The 21,493-nt window shown below is 33.9% G+C and overlaps 1 protein-coding gene across 1 annotated transcript; it reads right to left on the bottom strand.

Moving 5' to 3' along the window:
* Nucleotides 1-12,105: 12,105 nt before the first annotated feature.
* Nucleotides 12,106-19,645, bottom strand: LOC114329434 (G protein-activated inward rectifier potassium channel 3). The gene is made up of 5 exons (XM_028278532.1): nt 19,530-19,645; nt 17,957-18,240; nt 13,480-13,797; nt 12,689-13,120; nt 12,106-12,389 (listed from the first exon to the last, which is right to left on the bottom strand). Exons 1-5 carry the CDS (start codon nt 19,592-19,594, stop codon nt 12,169-12,171), a joined length of 1,320 nt encoding a protein of 439 aa, XP_028134333.1. The 5' UTR covers nt 19,595-19,645; the 3' UTR covers nt 12,106-12,168.
* Nucleotides 19,646-21,493: the final 1,848 nt, after the last annotated feature.

Below are 21,493 nucleotides of genomic sequence, written 5' to 3'. Positions count from 1 at the left end.
TATGTTTTATATTATCTTCTTCAGTTGTTCCTTTGTTTGATATTATAAAACCTAAATACTTGTACTTGTTTGTTCCTTTGATTTGTTTACCTTCGTCTATTTCCAGCCTATTCTTTTGTTTTTGGTATACCCATTCCTTCGCACTTCTTCTCCATGGTTTCAGGGTTTTTTCCAGGAATATTTAAAATAGGAAAGGGATATGGAACAGCCCTGTAGCAGTCCATCTTTCGTCTTAAATGAACTGCATATTCTATTGCCGGTTATGATAGCTACTTTATTCTTCTTGTATAGTGCTTATACTGCTTTTATTAATATTCGTGGAACTTCGAGGTCTTCCATTGTTTCCCATAGCCTTAGTTCTAGGTATCGAGGCATAGGCCAACTCATTATTAAGTAGAACAATGAATGATTTTCAATTGAATTTAGATGATTGTAGAGGCCAATGATATGACAACGGCTCTAACATGAAGGGAAGAAATAAAGGTGTACAAGCTCGTGTCTGCAAAGAATATTCTCATTTTTTATGCTATGTGGATCCCACTCCCTCAATTTAGTCATTGGGGATGCAGATTGTACGCTTGCAGTGCGCACAATCAACATCTTTTTTTGGTATTGTAAAAGTACAACGTTATACATTTTTTCTGTTTGTTGGCAATGTGCATTTATCTTTACCTTTTGTCTCGCTCATTCGTTGCTTGAATTTCAAATGCGTTTGTTATGCTACGCCATATGTTGCATCAGCTAAAAACAATAACTGACTATTGTACAATTTTTGATTAAATATATTGTTACATAGTTCTTTATAATGAAATTTTAATTTTTTGCCTTTTTTTACTATTCTTTTATATTTGCAGTATATAATATTTCGTATGAAAGGGCGCCAAATCTTGTTTTGCCCGGGGCGCTCAAAACCCTAGAACCGGCCCTGGGGAGCCATGAGACACACCCCATATTTTTTTGCTATTTTATTGCTAATTTATCACGCAAATTAAAAATTTATTGCTTCATCCCCTTCAGAGAAACAGGTGGCCATTCCAGCTTAATATTAAGCTAGAATAGCCAACATTCATATATCCGGAACGAAAGTAGATAGATAGTTGCCTCCGGTGGCCTATTTTATTGCTAATTAATTGCTAATTTATTACGTAAAACAAAAATTTATTGCTTCATCCCCTTCAGAGAAACAGGTGGCCATTCCAGCTTAATATTAAGCTAGAATAGCCAACTTTCATATTTCCGGAACGAAAGTAGATATAGGGTAGCTTCCGGCGGCATATTTTATTGCTAATTAATTGCTAAAAGATTGAGTATACAAGAATTTTCAAACTCACCCTCTCCAACCCCTACCGTTATCATCGTTCCACGGATTTCACAAAGAGTGAAAATAATCAGTTTAAAAACTTAAAACCAAGTGGGTATTTTTTTCTAATTAACTGCTGCAGGTCTACGCCAAAAACCAATTTTTTGCTTCATCCCCTAAAGAGAAACAATGGCTACTGCGGTTTAATTCTTAAGCTATAATACCCAACACTCCTATTTCAGGAACGAAAGCAGATAGAGGGTCGTTTCCAGTGGCATATTTTATTGCTAATTAATTTCTGAAAGATATGGTATACAACAATTTACAAACTCACCCCCTCCAACCCCCACCGTTGTCATCATTCCCTGGATTTCACAGAAAGTCAAAATTACTAGTTTAAAAACCTATGACCAACTGGGTATTTTTTTTCCTAAGCAACTGCTGCAGGTTTACGCCAAAAACGATTGTATATTGCTTCATCCCCTAACGAGCAACAATGGCTACTGTGGTTGAATACTTAAACTACAACACTCAATTCTCCTGTTTCAGTAACGAAAGCAGATAGAGGGTCGCTTCCGGCGGCCTATTTTATTGTTAATTAATTGCTTATTTATTAAGCAAATTACAAATTTATAGCTTCAACCCCTTCAGAGAAACAGGTGGCTATTCCAGCTTAATATTAAGCTAGAAGAGCCAACATTCATATTTCTGTAACGAAAGTAGATAGAGGGTAGCTTCCGGCGGTATATTTTATTGCTAATTAATTGCTGAAAGATTGGGTATACCAGAATTTACAAACTCACCCCCTCCGACCCCTACCATTATCATCGCTCAACGTATTTCACAGAAAGTGAAAATTACCAGTTTAAAAACCTAAGACCAAGTGGGTATTTTTTTCCTAAGCAACTGCTGCAGGTCTACGCCCAAAATCGATTTTATCGCTTCATATCCTAACCAGCAACAATCCAACAATGGCTACTGCGGTTGAATACTTAAGCTACAACAATCAATTCTCCTATTACAGTAACGAAAGCAGATAGAGGGTCGCTTCCAGCGGCCTATTTTATTGCTAATTAATTGCTAATTTATTATGCAAATTAAAAATTTATAGTTTCAACCCCTTCAGAGAAACAAGTGGCTATTCCAGCTTAATATTAAACTGGAAGAGCCAACATTCACATTTCCGGAACGAAAGTAGATAGAGAGGGTAGCTTCGGGCGGTATATTTTATTGCTAGTTAATTGCTAAAAGATTGGGTATATTAAAAAATGCTTGTCATTAGTTGTCAACTTGACATTACATCACGGTTAAAATCTTTGTCATTATGGTTCTTTCTACCGAAGAAATTTTTTTTAGTAGAACATTATTTCCGCTCATACGGAATTGGTCGGAATAAGGAATATGGCATATGTTTCAAACAAATGTCGGTAAGATATCAACAACATTTTAACCAGGCGGTACAGACATAAAATTGAGATACTTCTTGTTGGATATTTAAAGACCTTTTTTCGTGCGCGTAATTTAAGAATCTGTAGGTCATGGTTTCAACAAGATAGCGCAACAAGCCATACAGCTGAACGCTTTATAAATTTGCTTCGTGAACATTTTTGTAACAGAATAATATTTCTTGTCGCACAGATCTCGAGTATCCACCTCATATATCAGACTTAACACCACCTGATGCCTACACTTGGGGTATGATGAAGAATTCCATATTTCGCCCAGAAAATCCTCCAGAAAATGTTGGAGAACTACGGAAAAGAATAATAACTTATTTTCAACATTTGCAGGAACCACTTTTCTCAAATATGTTTGATGATCTTCGGGAACGTTATAAAGCTTATTTGCAACGCCATAATTCACATTTTAAACGCCATGATGCAACATGTATTAGAAAATTCTTGAATACCCAATCTATCAGAAATTAATTAGCAATAAAATATGCTGCCGGAAGCTACCCTCTATCTACTTTCGTTCCGGAAATATGAATGTTGGCTCTTCTAGCTTAATATTAAGATGGAATAGCCACCTGTTTCTCTGAAGGGGTTGAAGCAATAAATTATTATTTTGCGTAATAAATTAGCAATCAAATATGCCGCCAGAAGCGACCCTCTATCTGCTTTCGTCCCTGAAATAGGAGTGTTGAGTGTTGTAGCTTAAATATTCAACCGCAGTAGCCATTGCTGCTCTTCAGGGGATAAAGCAAAAAATCGTTTTTGGCGTAGACCTGCAGCAGTTACTTAGGAAAAAAATACCCACTTGGTCTTAGGTTTTTAAACTGGTAATTTTCACTTTCTGTGGAACCCGGGAATGATAACGGTAGGGGCGGGGGGTGAGTTTGTGAATTGTTGTATACCATATCTTTCAGCAATTAGCTAGCAATAAAATATGCCGCTGGAAGCGACCCTCTATCTGCTTTCTTTCCTGAAATAGGTGTAGGGTATTGTACCTTAAGTACTAAACCGCAGTAGCCATTGTTGCTCGTTAGGGGATGAAGCAAAAAATTCGTTTTTGGCGTAGACCTGCAAAAGTTAATTAGGAAAAAATATTCACTTGGTTTTAAGTCTTTAAACTGGTTATTTTCACAATTTGTGAAATCCGGGGAACGATGATAACGGTAGGGGTTGGAGGGGGTGAGTTTGTAAATTCTGGTATACCCCATCTTTCAGCAATTAACTAGAAATAAAATATGCCGCCAGAAGCGACCCTCTATCTGCTTGCTTTCCTGAAATAGGACTGTTGGGTATTGTAACCTTAAGTCTTAAACCGTAGTAGCCATTGTGGCTCGTTAGGGGATGAAGCAAAACATTCATTTTTGGCTTAGACTTGTAACAATTAAAGCAAAAAATACCCACTTGGTTTTAGGTCCTTAAACTGGTTATTTTCACTTTTTGTAGATTCCGGGGAATGATGATAACGGTAGGGGTTGAAGGGGTTGAGTTTGTAAATTATTGTATACCCAATTTTTAGCAATTAACTAGCAATAAAATATACCGCCGGAAGCTACCCTCTATCTACTTTCGTTCCGGAAATGTGAATGTTGGCTATTCTAGCTTAATTTTAAGCTGGAATAGCCACCTGTTTCTCTGAAAGGGTTGAAGCTATAAATATGTAATTTGCATAATAAATTAGCAATTAATTAGCAATAAAATAGGCCGCTGGAAGCGACCCTCTATCTGCTTTCGTTACTGAAATAGGAGAATTGATTGTTGTAGCTTAAGTATTCAACCGCAGTAGCCATTGTTGCTGGTTAGGGGATGAAGCGATAAAATAGATTTTGGCGTAGACCTGCAGCAGTTGCTTAGGAAAAAAGTACCCACTTGGTCTTAGGTATTTAAACTGGCAATTTTCACTTTCTGTGAAATCCGTTGAGAGATGATAATCGTAGGGGTTGGATGGGGTGAGTTTGTAAATTCTGGTATACCCAATCTTTCAGCAATTAATTAGCAATAAAATATACCGCCGGAAGCTACTCTCTATCTACTTTCTTTCCAGAAATATGAATGTTGGCTCTTCTAGCTTAATATTAAACTGGAATAGCCACCTATTTCTCTGAAGGAGTTGAAGCTATAAATTTGTAATTTGCGTAATAAATAAGCAATTAATTAACAATAAAATAGGCCGCCGGAAGCGACCCTCTATCTGCTTTCGTTACTGAAAGAGGAGAATTGAGTGTTGTAGTTTAAGTATTCAACCGCAGTAGCCATTGTTGCTCGTTAAGGGATGAAGCAATACAATCGATTTTGGCGTAGACCTGCACCAGTTGCTTAGGAATATAATACCCACTTGGTCATAGGTTTTTAAACTAGGAGTTTTGACTTTCTGTGAAATCCGGGGAATTATGACAACGGTGGAGGTTGGAGGGGGTGAGTTTGTAAATTATTGTATACCATATCTTTCAGAAATTAATTAGCAATGAAATATACCGCTGGAAACTACCCTCTATCTGCTTTCCTTCCTGAAATAGGAGTGTTGGGTATTGTAGCTTATGAATTAAACCGCAGCGCAGTAGCCATTGTTTCTCGTTAGGGGATGAAGCAAAAAATTGGTTTTTGGCGTAGACCTGCAGCAGTTAATTAGAAAAAAATACCCACTTGGTTTTAAGTTTTTAAACTGATTATTTTCACTCTTTGTGAAATCCGTGGAACGATGATAACGGTAGGGGTTGGAGGGGGTGAGTTTGTAAATTCTGGTATACCTCATCTTTCAGCAATTAATTAAAAATTAAATATGCCGCCAGAAGCGACCCTCTATCTGCTTTCTTTCCTGAAATAGGAGTGTTATTGTAGCCTAAGGTGATACAGTAGCGATCAACAGGTAGCCAAAACGCGTTCCAAGATTGCGGCTATAATTTTGAATATTTTTTCGAGATATTTGGCACACGTATTCGTAATATAATAAAGAATGGCGGTACAGAGCCCAATTTGAAAAATATATTAATATGTGGAAATTGCTCTGTAATTGAATAAAATATTAAAAAAACGAGCCTCTACCGCCATTAAGAAGAACAAAAAAATATACTTTCTTCAAATAAACTTGTTTACCCGATGCCTAGATTTTGTGTCATTTTGGAACTACTAATGAAATAAAAAATTTTAGTAGTTCCAAAATGACACAAAATCTAGGCATCGGATAAAAAAGTTTACTTGAAGAATGTTTATTTTTTTGTTCTTCTTAATGGCGGTACAGGCTCGTTTTTTAATATTGTATTTAATTACAGAGTAATTTCCACATATTAATATATTTTTCAAATTGGGCTCTGTACCGCCATTCTTTATTATATTACGAATACGTGTGCCAAATATCTCGAAAAAAATATTCAAAATTACAGCCGCAATCTTGGAACGCGTTTTCGCTACCTGTTGATCGCTACTGTTTTCTCTTAAGTATTAAACCGCAGTAGCCATTGTGGTTCGTTAGGGGAGGAAGCAAAACATTCATTTTTGTCTTAGACCTGTAGCAATTAATAAGAAAAAAATACGTACTTGGTTTTAGGTCTTTAAACTGGGTATTTTCACTTTTTGTTGATTCCGGGGAATGATGATAACGGTAGGGGTTGAAGGGGGTGAGTTTGTAAATTATTGTATACTTAATCTTTCAGCAATTAATTAGCAATAAAATATGCCGCCGGAAGCTACCCTATATCTACTTTTGTTCCGGATATATGAATGTTGGCCATTCTAGCTTAATATTAAGCTGGAATGGCCACCTGTTTCTCTGAAGGGGATGAAGCAATACATTTTTGGTTTGCGTAATAAATTGGCAATTAATTAGCAACAAAATAGGCCACCGGAAGCAACTCTCTATCTACTTTCGTTCCGGATATATGAATGTTGGCCATTCTAGCTTAATATTAAGCTGGAATGGCCACCTGTTTCTCTGAAGGGGATGAAGCAATAAATTTTTAATTTGCGTAATAAATTAGCAATAAAATAGCAAAAAAAATGTGGGGTGTGTCTCATGGCTCCCTTATGAAATGGTCATTCTAGCTTAATAGACATGTAATCACATCCCACATAACAATTTCATGTTCTTAGTAGATTCATGGAACATACTTTTCAGAAAAAGTATATGCTGAGAATATGCGTAATTACCAGGGCCCCCGCTACCATATGTGTAAAGTGAGCAATGCACACGGGCGCCATCCTTTAGGGGCGCCAAAACCGGGGTCAAAAATTGCAAAAAACAAACAAACAAGAAACAAAAATTAATTTTAAAATAAAAGTTGAGAAATTAAATAGGATTAAGGATAAACACACACGAAATTTTATTATCTAGTATATCAACTAGTTACTGCCGATTCCCATTTGTGAGAACATATCAGAAGTCAGGCATTTTAATTTATTTTGTTATGATTTTATTTTGCTTTTTCATTTTGATATTTTTATTTTAGTATTTTAGTCTACAAATAATGGTCCGCTTACTCACGGTTTTTGCTGTAAATTTTAAAGAACCGCTATATGGAGAGGGAAAATGGGGAAATTCCCCCCCCCCCCGCTAACAAGGTCCAGAATTTAAAAAAATATATTGAAACATAAAAATATGTTATTCGACATGAATGCTAAACCACAGACAGACAAATTCAACGCAATAACACGCTAGTTAGGAAAATTAAGGGAACTTAATTCATTAAGTTATTATTTATGTCTTTTAGTAGTTTGAGTTTACAACTTTTTTATGTCTTTCGATTGGTGTTTAATTGAAAATTCCTCCCTAAGGAAAATTTCTCAGCCCAAGGCAAAAGTCTAGATCCGCCACTGATTCTCGGGGGTGAAAAAAACATACGTTCAAAATAAGTCCGGAATTGGATAAATTGACTAATTACAAGCAACTTTTGTTCTATAGGTATTTTCACTAATTCAATACTTTTCGAGTTAATAATATTAATCTTAATCTTGAATATATTCCTTTTTTTCCAAATAACTTGAAAATTATTAGTGATACCAAAAATCTCAAGTAGTAAAAAATTTCAAGCAGTAAAAAGTAAGGTTTTGCTTTTCTGAATATTTTGGATTTTTTGTTTTGCTGTAAGACAAAAATTGGTTACGACTGTTCAAAATTTGCATACACTCGTGATTAGTGACTCGTGATTCGTTCAAACCCTTTACAAAAATAAGCACTTTAAAATCAATGAAACTTCAGATCATATAAACAATACATAAGTAAAATAACTTGTGGCGAAGCGGTAAGGATAAATTTCATTTTGATGCTAATTAGGGGGTAATGTTCACGATTTTCTTCCAAAAAAAGGGACCAACATTATTTTGAGCGTAACTTACTTACTTTTGATATTAAAAAAAACCCAAAAAAATCAAAAATATTACACTTATTTCACATTGAAATATTCGATTTGTAATCGGACGAATAAGAACCACCTTTTCATTAGCTTCAACTAACTCTGCTTCTACTGGGTCTGCAGACTTTATTAATATGCAGTCGGAAAAATCAAAGAATACCCATGAACGATCACATCAATAATTTATTTTGTATTTGCTGTCTTTTTCTATAAATAACAAACGTTTGTTATAGAAAAAGATAGCAGATACAAAATAAGTGATTGATGTGATCGTTCATGGGTATTCTTTCATTTTTCCGACTGTAGGTAAACCATTTTTGTATTACTTTGTGCTTACACCATTTTTTTTTCACTTTTAACATACTTACTCGCAAATAACTAGAAAAGTAGGTATTGAAAAGTATTATTGACGTAGTGAAAAAACTTTATAAGTAGAAACAGAGTGAAAAGTTGTTCAAAATTAGTCATTTTATCCAATTTCGGACTTTTTTGAACTTATCTTTATTCACATCCGAGAAGGAGTGAATAGAATAAAAAAAATATCACTTTTTTCCTGGACACGTTAGCTAAGCTATGTGTATGCCAAATGTCATATCAATCCAACCGGTCCTTAAAAATTCGGAGGTTTTACAATATTTTATTTTGAGTGAATGGACTATAATAAATATGATTTCCAAAGTTCAGTTTTTTGGTTTATTTCAAGCACCTACCTACCTACCTTTAAAAAATAAATAAAAAACATAACCCAAAATGCCTTAAGGGGCGCCTAAATCCTTTTTTGTACACAGGCGCCAGTAACCCTTACGGGCGCCCTGGTAATTACCATTGCGAATGTGCAGAGCAGATACTGAGTATATACTACATTACCGTACTTAAACGTTCTATTTATGTACTTAGAATGTACTACCGCACTTCTTTTCAGTATATACCAAGAATATACTTTTTAGAATATTCCAAGGAACTTCTATAAACCTTCTATTTATATACTTAGAACGTATTACGGCACATCTTTTTAGTATATGGGAAGAATGTACCTTTAAGAATATTCCAAGGAAGTGCTATATTGCTCAGAAGTATGTTTTCAGCATCACCTAATCTCATCTTAGGTTCTACTGGTTCTACCAAGTACCTATTATATTTACATATTTCAATTGCATACTTAAAAAGTAAGTACATAAATATATATACATTTTAGTTATTTATATAAATATTATATAATATTTGGCTAAAACTATAAACTAAACTATAAGTAATTGAAACAGACTATATGACTTGTACACACTTCTAAGTAGGTCAAACCGGCAAACAGGTGTATGTTCTCAAAAAAATTTGATAGTGTGTAAAAATTTTTTTTATTATTAGCTAAGTACTTTCAACACATTACGTACCATCATCAGAGCTTCGTCCTATTATAAAACCTTCATAGAAGAGCAATTGCTACACAACACAATAAAAAACATAGATACTGAGCAACAACCACAGATCTTGGGTATAAAAACCCCTTAAAATTAATAAATTCACATCTAATTTCTTTTAATTTAAAAATACAACACGCTTAATAACAGCTAACGCTATTCACGTGAACTCACAATGGTTTGACTCAGCCATGTTGTCTTTTTAAATTAAAAGAAATTAGATGTGAATTTATTAATTTTAAGGGGTTTTTATATACAAGATCTGTGGCTGTTGCTCAGTATCTATGTTTTTTATTGTGTTGTTTAGCAATTGCTCTTCTATGAAGGTTTTATAATAGGACGAAGCTCTGATGATGGCACGTAATGTGTTGAAAGTACTTAGCTGATAATAAAAAAATATTTTACACACTATCAAATTTTTTTGAGAACATACACCTGTTTGTCGGTTTGACTTAAACTATAAATAACTAAAATTTATATACTTATATGTACTTACCTAGGTACTATTTAACTAATATTGAGTTTACCAAAATGAATTATATTTTGAAGCACCGCAAAGAAAATAAAGATATTATGTATGTTTTTTAATCCTAGTACTTTATCGTTCGTATTTGTCCTTAACACTGCATAGATACAAATAATGCCTGTTTTCGTTTTCATATTTTACCTTTGTTTCTATCCTATCCCTAATCCCTATTCAGGTAGGAAGCGGTCAGAAGAATGAGACTGGCCGTTGGCGGTTTGGCAGTTTGGTCACCGAACTCGGTGTTGCCAACCGGAGGGAAATTTCCCTTTTTGCGGGAATTTTCAATATAAAAGATGATAAAAGGGAAAAAGTTAACTCAAAAACTGAAAATTTTTGCTCCAGTCCAAATTGTAAAATATTTAAAAAAAATCAAAATATTTGAAAATAATTAAACATATTTTCTCAGATTTTGTAAACAGGAGGGAGTTCTTTCATAAAAGTGGGACTTTTTAAGATAAGTCGAGGGAAAAGCTTACTCGACAGTTGGCAACACCAAAGCCTTTGGCTGTGGGTTTTGGCACGTTTTGGTGTTGGAATGGCCCATATTGAGTTGAATGTACCTAAATTCCAAGGATGTAAAAAACCTCATGGTAAACTCATTCCAATTATGAAAACGAATGTTTAATAATAAACGTTAATACAATTAATGTTTCAACTTTTTTACCATACAATTCAAATAATTTTAAGAAATGAATTCGGCCAAATACATACATACATTTTATTAATTATTCTAAAAATAACGAAGTTAATAATATATAAGGCTAATAACATTCTTCATATACTTACAAATTATAAGATATTTTAAAAGTACTTATAAGTATGTGTGAAGAATATAGTTTTACGAATATTCCGAGATACTACGTACACGAATGTGCTCAGTATATTCGGTACGAGAATATTCTTTGAAGTGTATGCAAAGACATGAAATTTAGAATGTTTTTTAAGGTTCATGCTATGCTTGTACTACGCATATACTAAAGAGAATATATACGAATATTGGTAGTATATGCTTTGAACATGATGCGAACATCATTGTTATATGGGATTGTTCCTATAGACAGCACAAATTGTGCATGTGACGGAAATGAGAATGCTCATATGAATGAGTGGTGTGACAAAAAAGGATAAAATTAAGAATAAGTATATTAGGGGAAGTGTAGGTGTGGTATCAATAGATGTCAAACTGAGAAGGTTTAGGTTTAGGTTGTTCAGGCATGTTCAACGTCGAGATGCTAATCAGTCACCCAGTACGAAGAATTGCTGATTTGCAAATTACTAGGAAAGGAGTACCAGGAGGAATACCAATTAACACATTGAAAGATGCTAAGGCAGGAGATTCTGCAAAGAGGATTGATATTGGTATGACCCAAGATAGAAACTTATTAGGGAAGCTAACCCCGCACAGGGATAAAGGCAAAGATATTGATAACACGTTTTCGGCGTGTTGGGGTACAACAGTAGATTTCTATTCCTGTTACTTCTGTTAGATTTCATAGTATAACCTGCTAAAGTAATGACGTGACAGGCCTCAATAACCTCATTGTCGTAGGCAAGCCAAGTCTTCTTTTTTATATGATGGAGAACTCAGTATTTTGTTTCCAACCAGAATTTGAAAGAATTACACTAATCAAGCTTTAGCTTATGATAAGCGTGAAGTATTTAAAGTTATTTATACGAAACTTCTATTTACCACTTTTTACCTTTTTTTACTTCATAAAACCGTGAACGGCCGTAGCTCAGCAGCAAGATACTGGCTTCTTAAGCCAGAGCGCATGAGTTAGAATCTTAACAGCAACATTTTCATTTCTAAAAGTGATACGAGTCGTTCATCGCTTTTCGTAGGGTACGCTAAGCCGTCGTCGGTCTCCCTGAGCTAGTGTGCTCGATACAAGCTACTTCAAACAGGGTTGAAGAGTTAGTGGCGCCGTAACCTGTCCGAAAGGATCTCTTCTGCGAAAAAGCCATAGGATATTATTATTATTATTCCACAAAACCATAAGAAATTATTTAATGCATAGAAAAAGGTGAAATAAACGGTGTTTTAAGTATAGGACATACAGAACAACAATTTTCATGCATTACATTTATTAATTTTACAACAAAGACGATTAATAAATACATATAACCATATTTAAACCCAATCGACTGGGAATGGTGGAGTAGATGATCTCTTCTGATGAGTAGGTTCAGAGATAATTTCATGACTGTTTTCTTGGTATTCCTGTATATTACCAAAGGAAATTGATCTCATTGAGTTATTTATGTTATCTTCTAAAATTCTTAAATGCTTTTTTGTTCTTTCAATCTTTCCTGGTTGTTTTAAGAGAATAAGATCAGATTGTTTAGAAGTTTCTAAAATAAAATATATTTAATATGGATAAATTCTAAACAACTATAGTGGTAGATACTATACTAAAATTACAATAAAGATACACTAGAAATAAACAAAACAAGACACATTGAATGTTTTGCGGAGCACTTCCGAATCATGATTTAAAATGTGTAAACTTTTTAGATCATGATTTGGGATTTACAATAGCATTTTCTTGGTTTGTTTATTTCTAGTGCATCTTCATTGTGATTTTAGTATAGTATTCTTCTATTCTTTATGATAATGTGAATATCTCATTTTAGTCGGAAAATAGACCTACCATTTTGAATTTTGTCAAACTCAGCTGCAGAACATATAGGCATCGGAAAAGTCTTCAGTTTATCAAAATACTTATAGTTAATTTCATAACTTTCCATTTCATCATTGTAATACAACATATTTTCAAACGTATGTCCCCATAGCACTTCGTTTTCTAAGTAGCTAGACTTTGCATGTGTGTTTTGTCCGGTACTTTCGATCGTACCGTCCAAAATGACAATTATTTCGAACTTTTCATTAAGCATTTCACTGGCAGAAAAGTTATAGAAAGGTGAGTTCTCTGATATTTTATGGATGACTGTAATAGGCCATAGCAATAATGGATCACTACCACTATCATCACATTGTACTTCCAGCTCTGTTTCAAAGTCGTTAAGGTTTTCTCCTTCTTTGGTAACTTTTGTATGGATCAAAAAGGCTTTTACACTTGAACCTAAAAAATAATATTAACTTATATGAACATATTGAGACGGAATGAGACTAGATGACCTAGTTCAGGTGAAATATAAATTGGTCTAATTAAAAATTGTTAACTACTCTGGTACTAACAGCACGAATCAATAAAATGGTGTATCAATAATCTGTATAAAGCCTCAAATATGATTTTGGTATTTTGGTTACTTTGTTAAAACTGTGCTGCATTAACTATATCTGATCTTAAAATCATATCTTTATGAGTAACATTCTGGTACTTTTTCGTTTTAGTTTTGTTTTGAACAGAATAAATTGATTTTTGACGTTTTCCAGTAAACGATTCAATTTTTCTTCTAATTGTTTTCTTTAGGTACTTACTTATAAGATGACTTTTTCTTAAATCTCCTATCCTCAGCATCATACAATACTCCTCATCTCGCAAACATACAACTGCATTTTTTGAAAATTGTACAGTGTAAGCAGTAAGTCTAGGTCTTGTAAGTTTAGCAAAGAGTACTCCAACTGTGAAAGAATCTATGAAGGTGCCAATAATACATTGAGCACACATTAGAAATATAGCTTCGGGACACTCTTCTGTTATAGCTCTTGAGCCGTACCCAATTGTGGACTGCGTTTCTAAAGAGTATAGGAAACAGGAATGAAAACCATAAATGTTCAAAACACAAGGTGTCCAACCTAAAAACATGAAATATTTTAAATAAAAACATTATTTTTTTAAATGTGTTTGAGAATACAATTGGAAAATGTAAAATTAATTAATTTCTGCCTTTAAACTTTTAAACTAAAATCCGTATTCTAAACATGGTTCTATAGAGAGTCGTTAAAATATATTATCTTCTTCGGAATGGGACGTTTCATCGCCGCCGGTTCATCGCCGCCGTTTCGATGCCGCCGGTTCATCGCCAGTCCATTTCATCGCCAGCCGTTTCATCGCCGGCCGTTTCATCGCCGGCCGTTTCATCGCCGGCCGTTTCATCGCCGGCCGTTTCATCGCCAGTTAGTTAGTTGATCTTGTATTATGGGAGATGACACGACACGACGTTAAATTCAGTTCAAAACTTATGACAAATTAATAGATAAAAAATATTATTATATTAATTTACTGTTCTACTTCTACTTCCCCTAAATTTGATACTAAACAGTATTAAATTTGTAGTGTTAAATTATATTTTATATTATAAAAGTTTAAAAGTCTATTAAAAGATTAAGTATGGCAACGGGAATGGTCATATCTCGCATTTCCTAAAATTCCTAATTAATACTAAAAATAAATAATAAATGTAACTGTCGAAAATTCGGAAATATATCAGTTAGCGATTAACTGACTGGCGATGAACCGGCGGCATCAAAACGACCGGCGATGAATCGGCCGGCGATAAACTGGCGGCATCGAAACGGCGGCGATGAACTGGCCGCGATGAAACGTCCTAGACCCATCTTCTTTTATGTACACTGATGGCCAAAAAATGCAACAATTAGAAGGACAAATTTAAATATTTATAATATTCTTATTATCTCATAACATTATAAACAAATTTTGCAATGTCATTTTCGACAAAAAAATTATAATGAGTGGCTCCTCCTTATTTTTCTGTACACTCAGTTACTCTTTGGGGTGGTGATCAAATTAAGTGGTGTATATCATATTGCGAAATACGCATACGTATTGTTCATATGGCATGCCACAGGTCTTCTAAGTTTGCTGGAGGACGTGGCAAACGATTTAGGTTTCGACCTACCATATCCCACACATTTTCGATGGGTGACAAATCAGCTGATATTGATGGCCATTCCAAAGTCTCTACATCAGATTCTTGTATGAACTACATAGTTTGTGGCGGCTCGTGACCTCAGTATGCGGGTAGGCTAAACATATACTTCGGGTAGGCGACAAAAAATATCCTACAATTTGTAATACATTTTGAGCCGTCTTTCAATACTAAATGTAATCTATGAGCGCAACAATGTGTAAAAATTGCTTTTGGAGCATCTACTTTAATTTTTGATTGTAATCCGTTTAAAGAGCCAGCCATTACACTTGCACCATCGTAAAATTGAGCAATTAATTTATTTTTGTAATCATATGGCTCAAGCACGTTTGAAATTAAACTATAAAGAGCGTCTGCAGATCTATTCTCGCTAACATAAAAAAACCCTAAAAATCTTTCTGTTACCTGACCAACTTTGTTACCAAAACGGATTGTTAAAGTACACTGTGATTTTTCGGTTATATCAGTAGTATCGTCCTTTCATTAATTTCTGTTGAAATTTCATTTTTTACGTAATCGGCAAGGCAATCTATTAAATCATTTTGTATTGTTTTTGACAAACCCTTGAACACCCCTTCTATTTTTTAACATGATCCTGGATTTCCTGATCGCGTTTAACTACTAAATTAAAAATTTCTTTAAAATTACCCATGTTTGAAGAATTATGGCTCTCATCACGACCGCGAAATGCAAGTTATTGTTTTACTAACAGAATTGTAACATCAATTTCTTCAACTTCTTCAATTTTTTTCAACTTCTTCATTATATATCTTATTAGATAGAGAAATTTGTCCAGCTAAAGCACTGTCAATAGTTTGTTTATTTTTTTCTAACCGTTTTAAACCTAAGCAATTGTTTAAATGTTCTTTCGAAGATTCATGTTTTTTTACACTAGCTGATAAATTTTTCAAATCTGAATATCCCTGACTCACCCAAACATTTTGCTTCAAATTTGGGAGCAGCAGACAAGGCCAACAGAAAAGTGAATTTTTAAAATAGCTTCCGCTTAGCCATTTATGATTTTCATACCATATTGTTTTAAACGATCTCGAAAATGGTCGATTGTCTTTTGTCTTATCTGTGGATAAAATTGTTAAATTTGGTAAAGGCCGGCCCATTGAAATAATTTCTGATCTTTCTTGATTTTGGCGCCTTGAAAAAGGCGTCTCGATCAAACTGCATATTACATCGTTTAAAATATTCATATTCGATGACTAAAGTTTTTCCACCAATAAAACTAACACACCTACGTTTCAACAACGTCAAATATTACTTATTTTATTTATGTATCAAATAATAATTTACTCTTCGAATAAATTGATAAGTTAACAATTAACCTGGCTTTAAATTTTTAATTATCTATATAATCTAATAACACAATTCGTCAGTTTAACTTTAAATTATCCAAATTGTATTGAAACACAATAAAAATATAATGGACGACTGACAAATAACTATTCACAGATTTATTTGTCGTTGGTGAATTATTACTAAATTATTATAAAACTAAAATGCCCTTCAATAGACCGATCTCAAATTTACCTGTTTATTATTCAGTTTTCATAAACAAATTTAAATTGTCCTAACTAGTTTTATTCAATACTTAACCTACTAATAACAGCCAAAATCAAAAAACAATTATTTAAAACAGTTTCACAAGACACAAGAGAAGCAACTGATAAAATTTTGTAGGTCCGGCTATAAGACTCTGTGCCTATCAGCCCTTTCAAAATCGTAGAATACAGTCGCTACCAGCAGACCTGCAGCAGGCCTGGCTCGCGTAAACAGAGAGAGATCGCACGTCAATTCGGTGTTGGCGTCGTTCTATTTCAGGCTACGTTTTCAAGTGCCTGACCAAGGAAGAATATAGAATCTTATACAGTACTACTGATACTAAAAGGAGCGTACAATAATTATAACTACGGAGAAAATTTTTTGGATATTTTTAAAAATAATTTGGATAATTTTTGCTATTTTATTTTAGGTATTGTGTCAAAATTTATAAATTACAATTTTGAAATAAGTAATTTATATTAATAATTTATATTATTGTATTACATTTGAAGAGGGTAGGCGGCGCCTACCTTGCCTACCCCGACGGGCCGCCCCTGCATAGTTTGATGGCAATATGAGGTTTTGCGTTATCCTGTTGAAAGATTGCATTTGGAATGGTTTCTAGGTAGGGATGTAAGACCGTTTGCAGTATTTCACCAATATATCGTCGAGTTATCAAAGTGCCGTTAATAGAAACTAGAGGTGATCTGTTTCCTAAACATATAGCACCCCATACTATAATGCTTGGTTGTCTTGCAGTATGACGTTCAACATCCAATTCTATATTTCGTCTCTCACCTCGAAAACTCTTACCTTTGTGCGCCCATCAGAGCCATCCGATCACAATACAGATTCATCACCGAATCAGACAAAATTCCATTGGCCATGCCAGTTCTGCCTAGCTCTGCCCCATTCTAAGCGTCGAACTATGGTGTCAAATCTAACACCAAAAGCAGACTGTATGCTCTCAGTCCCCTTCCAATAATCTTTGATTAACTGTTCTTCATGAGACTACCCTTTCTCTAGCTGTATCTAAATCATCTCTTACTTTATGCACACTGTGCTGTGTATTTCTGAGAACAAGAAGATGTTGCAAATCACGGCCTTACCTTGCACAAAACACGACGCCGATAATTCTCATCATTGCACCATTTCCTCCAAACTCTTAACACCGTTGATGGATCAGTTTCAACTCTTTGTGAAAATTCCTGTAAATTAAAACCGGCCTCTTTCATGCTTCCCGAAGTCGTGTAAATGACGAAATTGCAAATGACCGCGAACTCTTGACATTTTAAATTTTTTGGATAAATAAAAATAATCGAAAATGACTAAAAATTACAAATCAACTAAAGTTAAACACAGATAAATAAACTTTATTGTCTTTTTTGTCTTTTTCTTTGTCGTTTCTTTGTCGTTTTTCTTGTCTTTTTTGTTAAAACTTCAGTTAAAGAAAAGATAGCGAAGTATATCGGCGCTATTATATTTTTGGCGATGCGATCACTATATCTTACCATTATCTGATTGCATTGGTGGCAAGTGTTCATCGTGGAGATCCTTATGCACGAACGCTATCAACCACCAAAGCAATGCAAAACTGATCCAGCATCCAGTAAATCCGAGAACCATTACTTGTATCGTCCATTTCCATTCAGCGTCCACTAAGCTGGTGAAAGTATCTCTCACATAGTGCAGATATCTCCAACGGAATTTAGGTTGGATGATGTTGTAATCGCCATCTTTTAAGATAGCTCTCGGTTTCAAATTTGTAGAGACTGAATTTGGACCATACGGCTTTCTAAAATAGTAGAATGTGTATATTTGTATCATACAATCATACAAATATAATGTATATAACAGTCATACATACAAATATAATAATACAAATATAACAGTCAGCTCTGTTAAAATCCTAATATTAGAGTTTAACCTAACATAATATTATATATTTGGATAATAAAAAATTAATATTGTTCTTAAGCTTTTTCTTTTGGCATTTTAATTAATTTAGGTACCATTATGGCAATTACACCTTGGGAATTATTCTCAAAATACGTTAGAATGATTTCCGAAGTGCAAATCGAATCGCCAAAAATAAACACCTTTTCTAAAATTGTGGTTATTTCCCATAAAAAATAAATATTAAATTGTAAAAATTGTAAATATAAATTTAACATAAAAAATTATTCTTTCAAACTAATAGTTTGTACCATTGTCCATTTGGTTTAAGCTTTCTGAAATGAATGTGACGTTATCTTACTACGGAACATACTCGTAATAATCAATATTGTTCTAAATAGTGATCTGGTGAAGGTAAATACTCCGTGGATAGGACTTTTATAAATGGACATTTGCCCGAGTATTTACCACTTACCTGAGTCCAGGAAATGTTCAAAATGAGAGTACTAATGCTAATTTAAACATATTCCCTTTCTACTCTAATTTCAAGGATAAGAATACTGTCAAACAAATTAGTTTTTACCATAAGAGTAATAAAATGATTATTAGCTAAAAAAAATGGTAGTAAAGATGTAGAAACTGGTGAAGGGTACTGGTGGATTGGTGATCTGGTGAAGGTAAATACTCCGCGGATAGGGCTTTTATAAATGGGCATTTGCCTGAGTATTTAACCTTTACCTGAGTCCAGGAAATATCCAAAATGAGAGTACTTAGGTATACTTTAAATTTAGACATATTATTTCTACTCCAATTTCTAGGATAAAAATACTGTCAAACAAATTAGTTCTTACCATAAGAGTAATAAAACACAAATGATTATTAGCTAAAAAAATTGTAGTAGAGGTAATGAAGATTTAAAAACTTTCTTTATCTACATACTTGCTGAGCAAATATATAAAGAAAGTTTGTGAAGGCGTCAGTTCTTCTGGAATAATGTTGTAAGCAAGGAATTAAATAAATATGCTAAATAAATAAATAAGTAGAAACAAAATAAAACACAATATTTAAGTAGATGGCTGGACAGGAATACCTACAGAAGTCTGCAAAGAAGATCTTGGGTTTTTCTCTAGATAATTATTAATTATAATTAATCTATGTAGGTATAACATATACCATAGGTATACTCACCTTTTTAAATTATTCACTTTTCTTTTAACTCTTTTGATAGTTTTGTCGATTTGACCAGTAACCATTTTATTAAATCTGATACACTAAACAGTTTTTCCTTCTAAATTAGATCTGATATTTTTATTAAGTGGTTTGAAATAAAAACAGGATATTTGTTTAATAAGGATGTTTGATTAGTCGTATAAAGTAACCGAAATATATTTTTATAGTTATTTATTGATGTAATATGCCAGCAAATTTGTTTTAGTGTTAAAATATTGTTTGAAGATCCGTGGTATTTTAGTTTTTTATTTTTTATGGAGATAAGATCATGCGTATATGGGGAAACATTTATTTCGTTCTCACTGATATCATCGTCCTTTACATCGTACTTTTCATATTTTTCATCCATTTTCGCTTTATATCTACACGAGGTTGTTGGATTTCTTCTTCATATTTCCCATACATTTTTCTTCGAGACAATGCTTGCAGGAAGAGATTTTTGTCGTAATTTTATGGAAAGAAATATATTCCGAAGAACACGTGATGCTAGGACCAGTGAGAGGGTTCAACAAGGTTCAACTAACATTTTGCTAGTTTAGAGACTTTTATAAAGAAAGCTTTGGTTTAAATCATATTTTTATAATATAGACGAAATGGGAGTTCAAAATATTACGAATATCCTTCCAAGACACGTAGCTCAAACAGGAAGAAGACACGTTGCCAAAATAGTAGCAACGGTTGTGTGTGAAGTCATTCATCTGGGAAATTTTGTGCCTTCTTATTTATCTACTCACGAAAAATAGGGAAGTATGAAACCATTTTTAATTAAGGGCGGTTCATTAGGATATGACATGTCTGTAGCTGATGACATATGAGTAATAAAAGTAGCTAACACACTTTCAAAAATATACATTTACTTACATAATATACAAGCAAAGAGAACCCAATTTTGCTGATTTTAGATAATCATTTATCTCACAAGAATTTGAAGGTGGTAAGTTTTGCAAAATTAAATAACGTTGAGATGCTTACCATTTCACCTCACAGCAGTCACAAAGCACAACCTCTGTATCGGTGAATTATCTGCTCGCTAAAGGCTTATTATCATGCATCTCTAGAAAACTGGGATGTATCTAATTCAGGAGAAACACTTAGGGTTTACAATGTTGTGAAATCGTTTAAAAACGAATTTGAACTAATTTATGAAAGTAACTAAATACTTTCTCGGATGTTGATTTTCCATCATATTAACCACCGGATGAAGAGCCGTGTGAAGATGATCTAAAGTTAATATTTAATAATGACGAAAATCAGTTAGAAGATTTGCTTTATCATTCAGAACATGTCCCTTAGTATATAATATCGTATGGCATTTTTGCCGGGGAGATCCTTTCGGACAGTTCCGGCGCCATTTACATCTTTAACACTGTTTTAAGTAACTAGTGCCGATGTACACTAGCCCAGGGGGACCGACGGCTTAACGTGCTGTCCGAGTCACGGTGAGACGGCTCGTGTCATTATTGGAAATGAAAATGGTTTGTCTTTGGCAGGGCTCGAACCCACGTGCACTGGCGTATGAGGCCAGCGATTATGCCGTTACTCCACGGCCGCTCACATGTCCCTTAGTATCAACCGCCCACTTCAAGATGATACATCTCTCTGGAGCAGATCACTATGCATCACATAAGTCCCAATCTGAAATTACACCGTCTACATGAGAGGAGATCAATTTTGTCTCCAGACTTAAATAGCAACTTCTTACATATAATTTCTCTAACTAAAATACAAATCAAAAAGAAGCGTATTAGAAAAGGATTGAAAACACAATTTCTGACTTCAACACCTACCAAGAGCACTTGCAAAAGGAAGAAGTTAAAAAAACAACTAGTTGAAAAGCCAACACGAGACTTGGAAAGACAGAAGCTTCTTAAATAAAAATACCTTTTTCCTACTAGGATGGTAAAAAAGAACAAGAAGGACCC

The sequence above is a fragment of the Diabrotica virgifera genome, chromosome 1 (genome assembly GCF_917563875.1).
Source record: "Diabrotica virgifera virgifera chromosome 1, PGI_DIABVI_V3a".
Classification (NCBI taxonomy): Eukaryota; Metazoa; Arthropoda; class Insecta; order Coleoptera; family Chrysomelidae; genus Diabrotica; species Diabrotica virgifera.
This window is presented reverse-complemented; position numbering and strand designations above follow the sequence as displayed.

Excerpts from the sequence above, each read along its gene's own strand:
- LOC114329434 (XM_028278532.1), bottom strand. The coding sequence starts at position 19,594 with ATGGTTACTGGTCAAATCGACAAAACTATCAAAAGAGTTAAAAGAAAA. Across the intron at positions 13,798-17,956 it reads ACCAATGCAATCAGATAATG|GTTGGACACCTTGTGTTTTG; the intron begins GTAAGATATAGT and ends TCATGTTTTTAG. Across the intron at positions 13,121-13,479 it reads AAGAAAAAGTCATCTTATAA|GTTCAAGTGTAAAAGCCTTT; the intron begins GTAAGTACCTAA and ends ATTATTTTTTAG.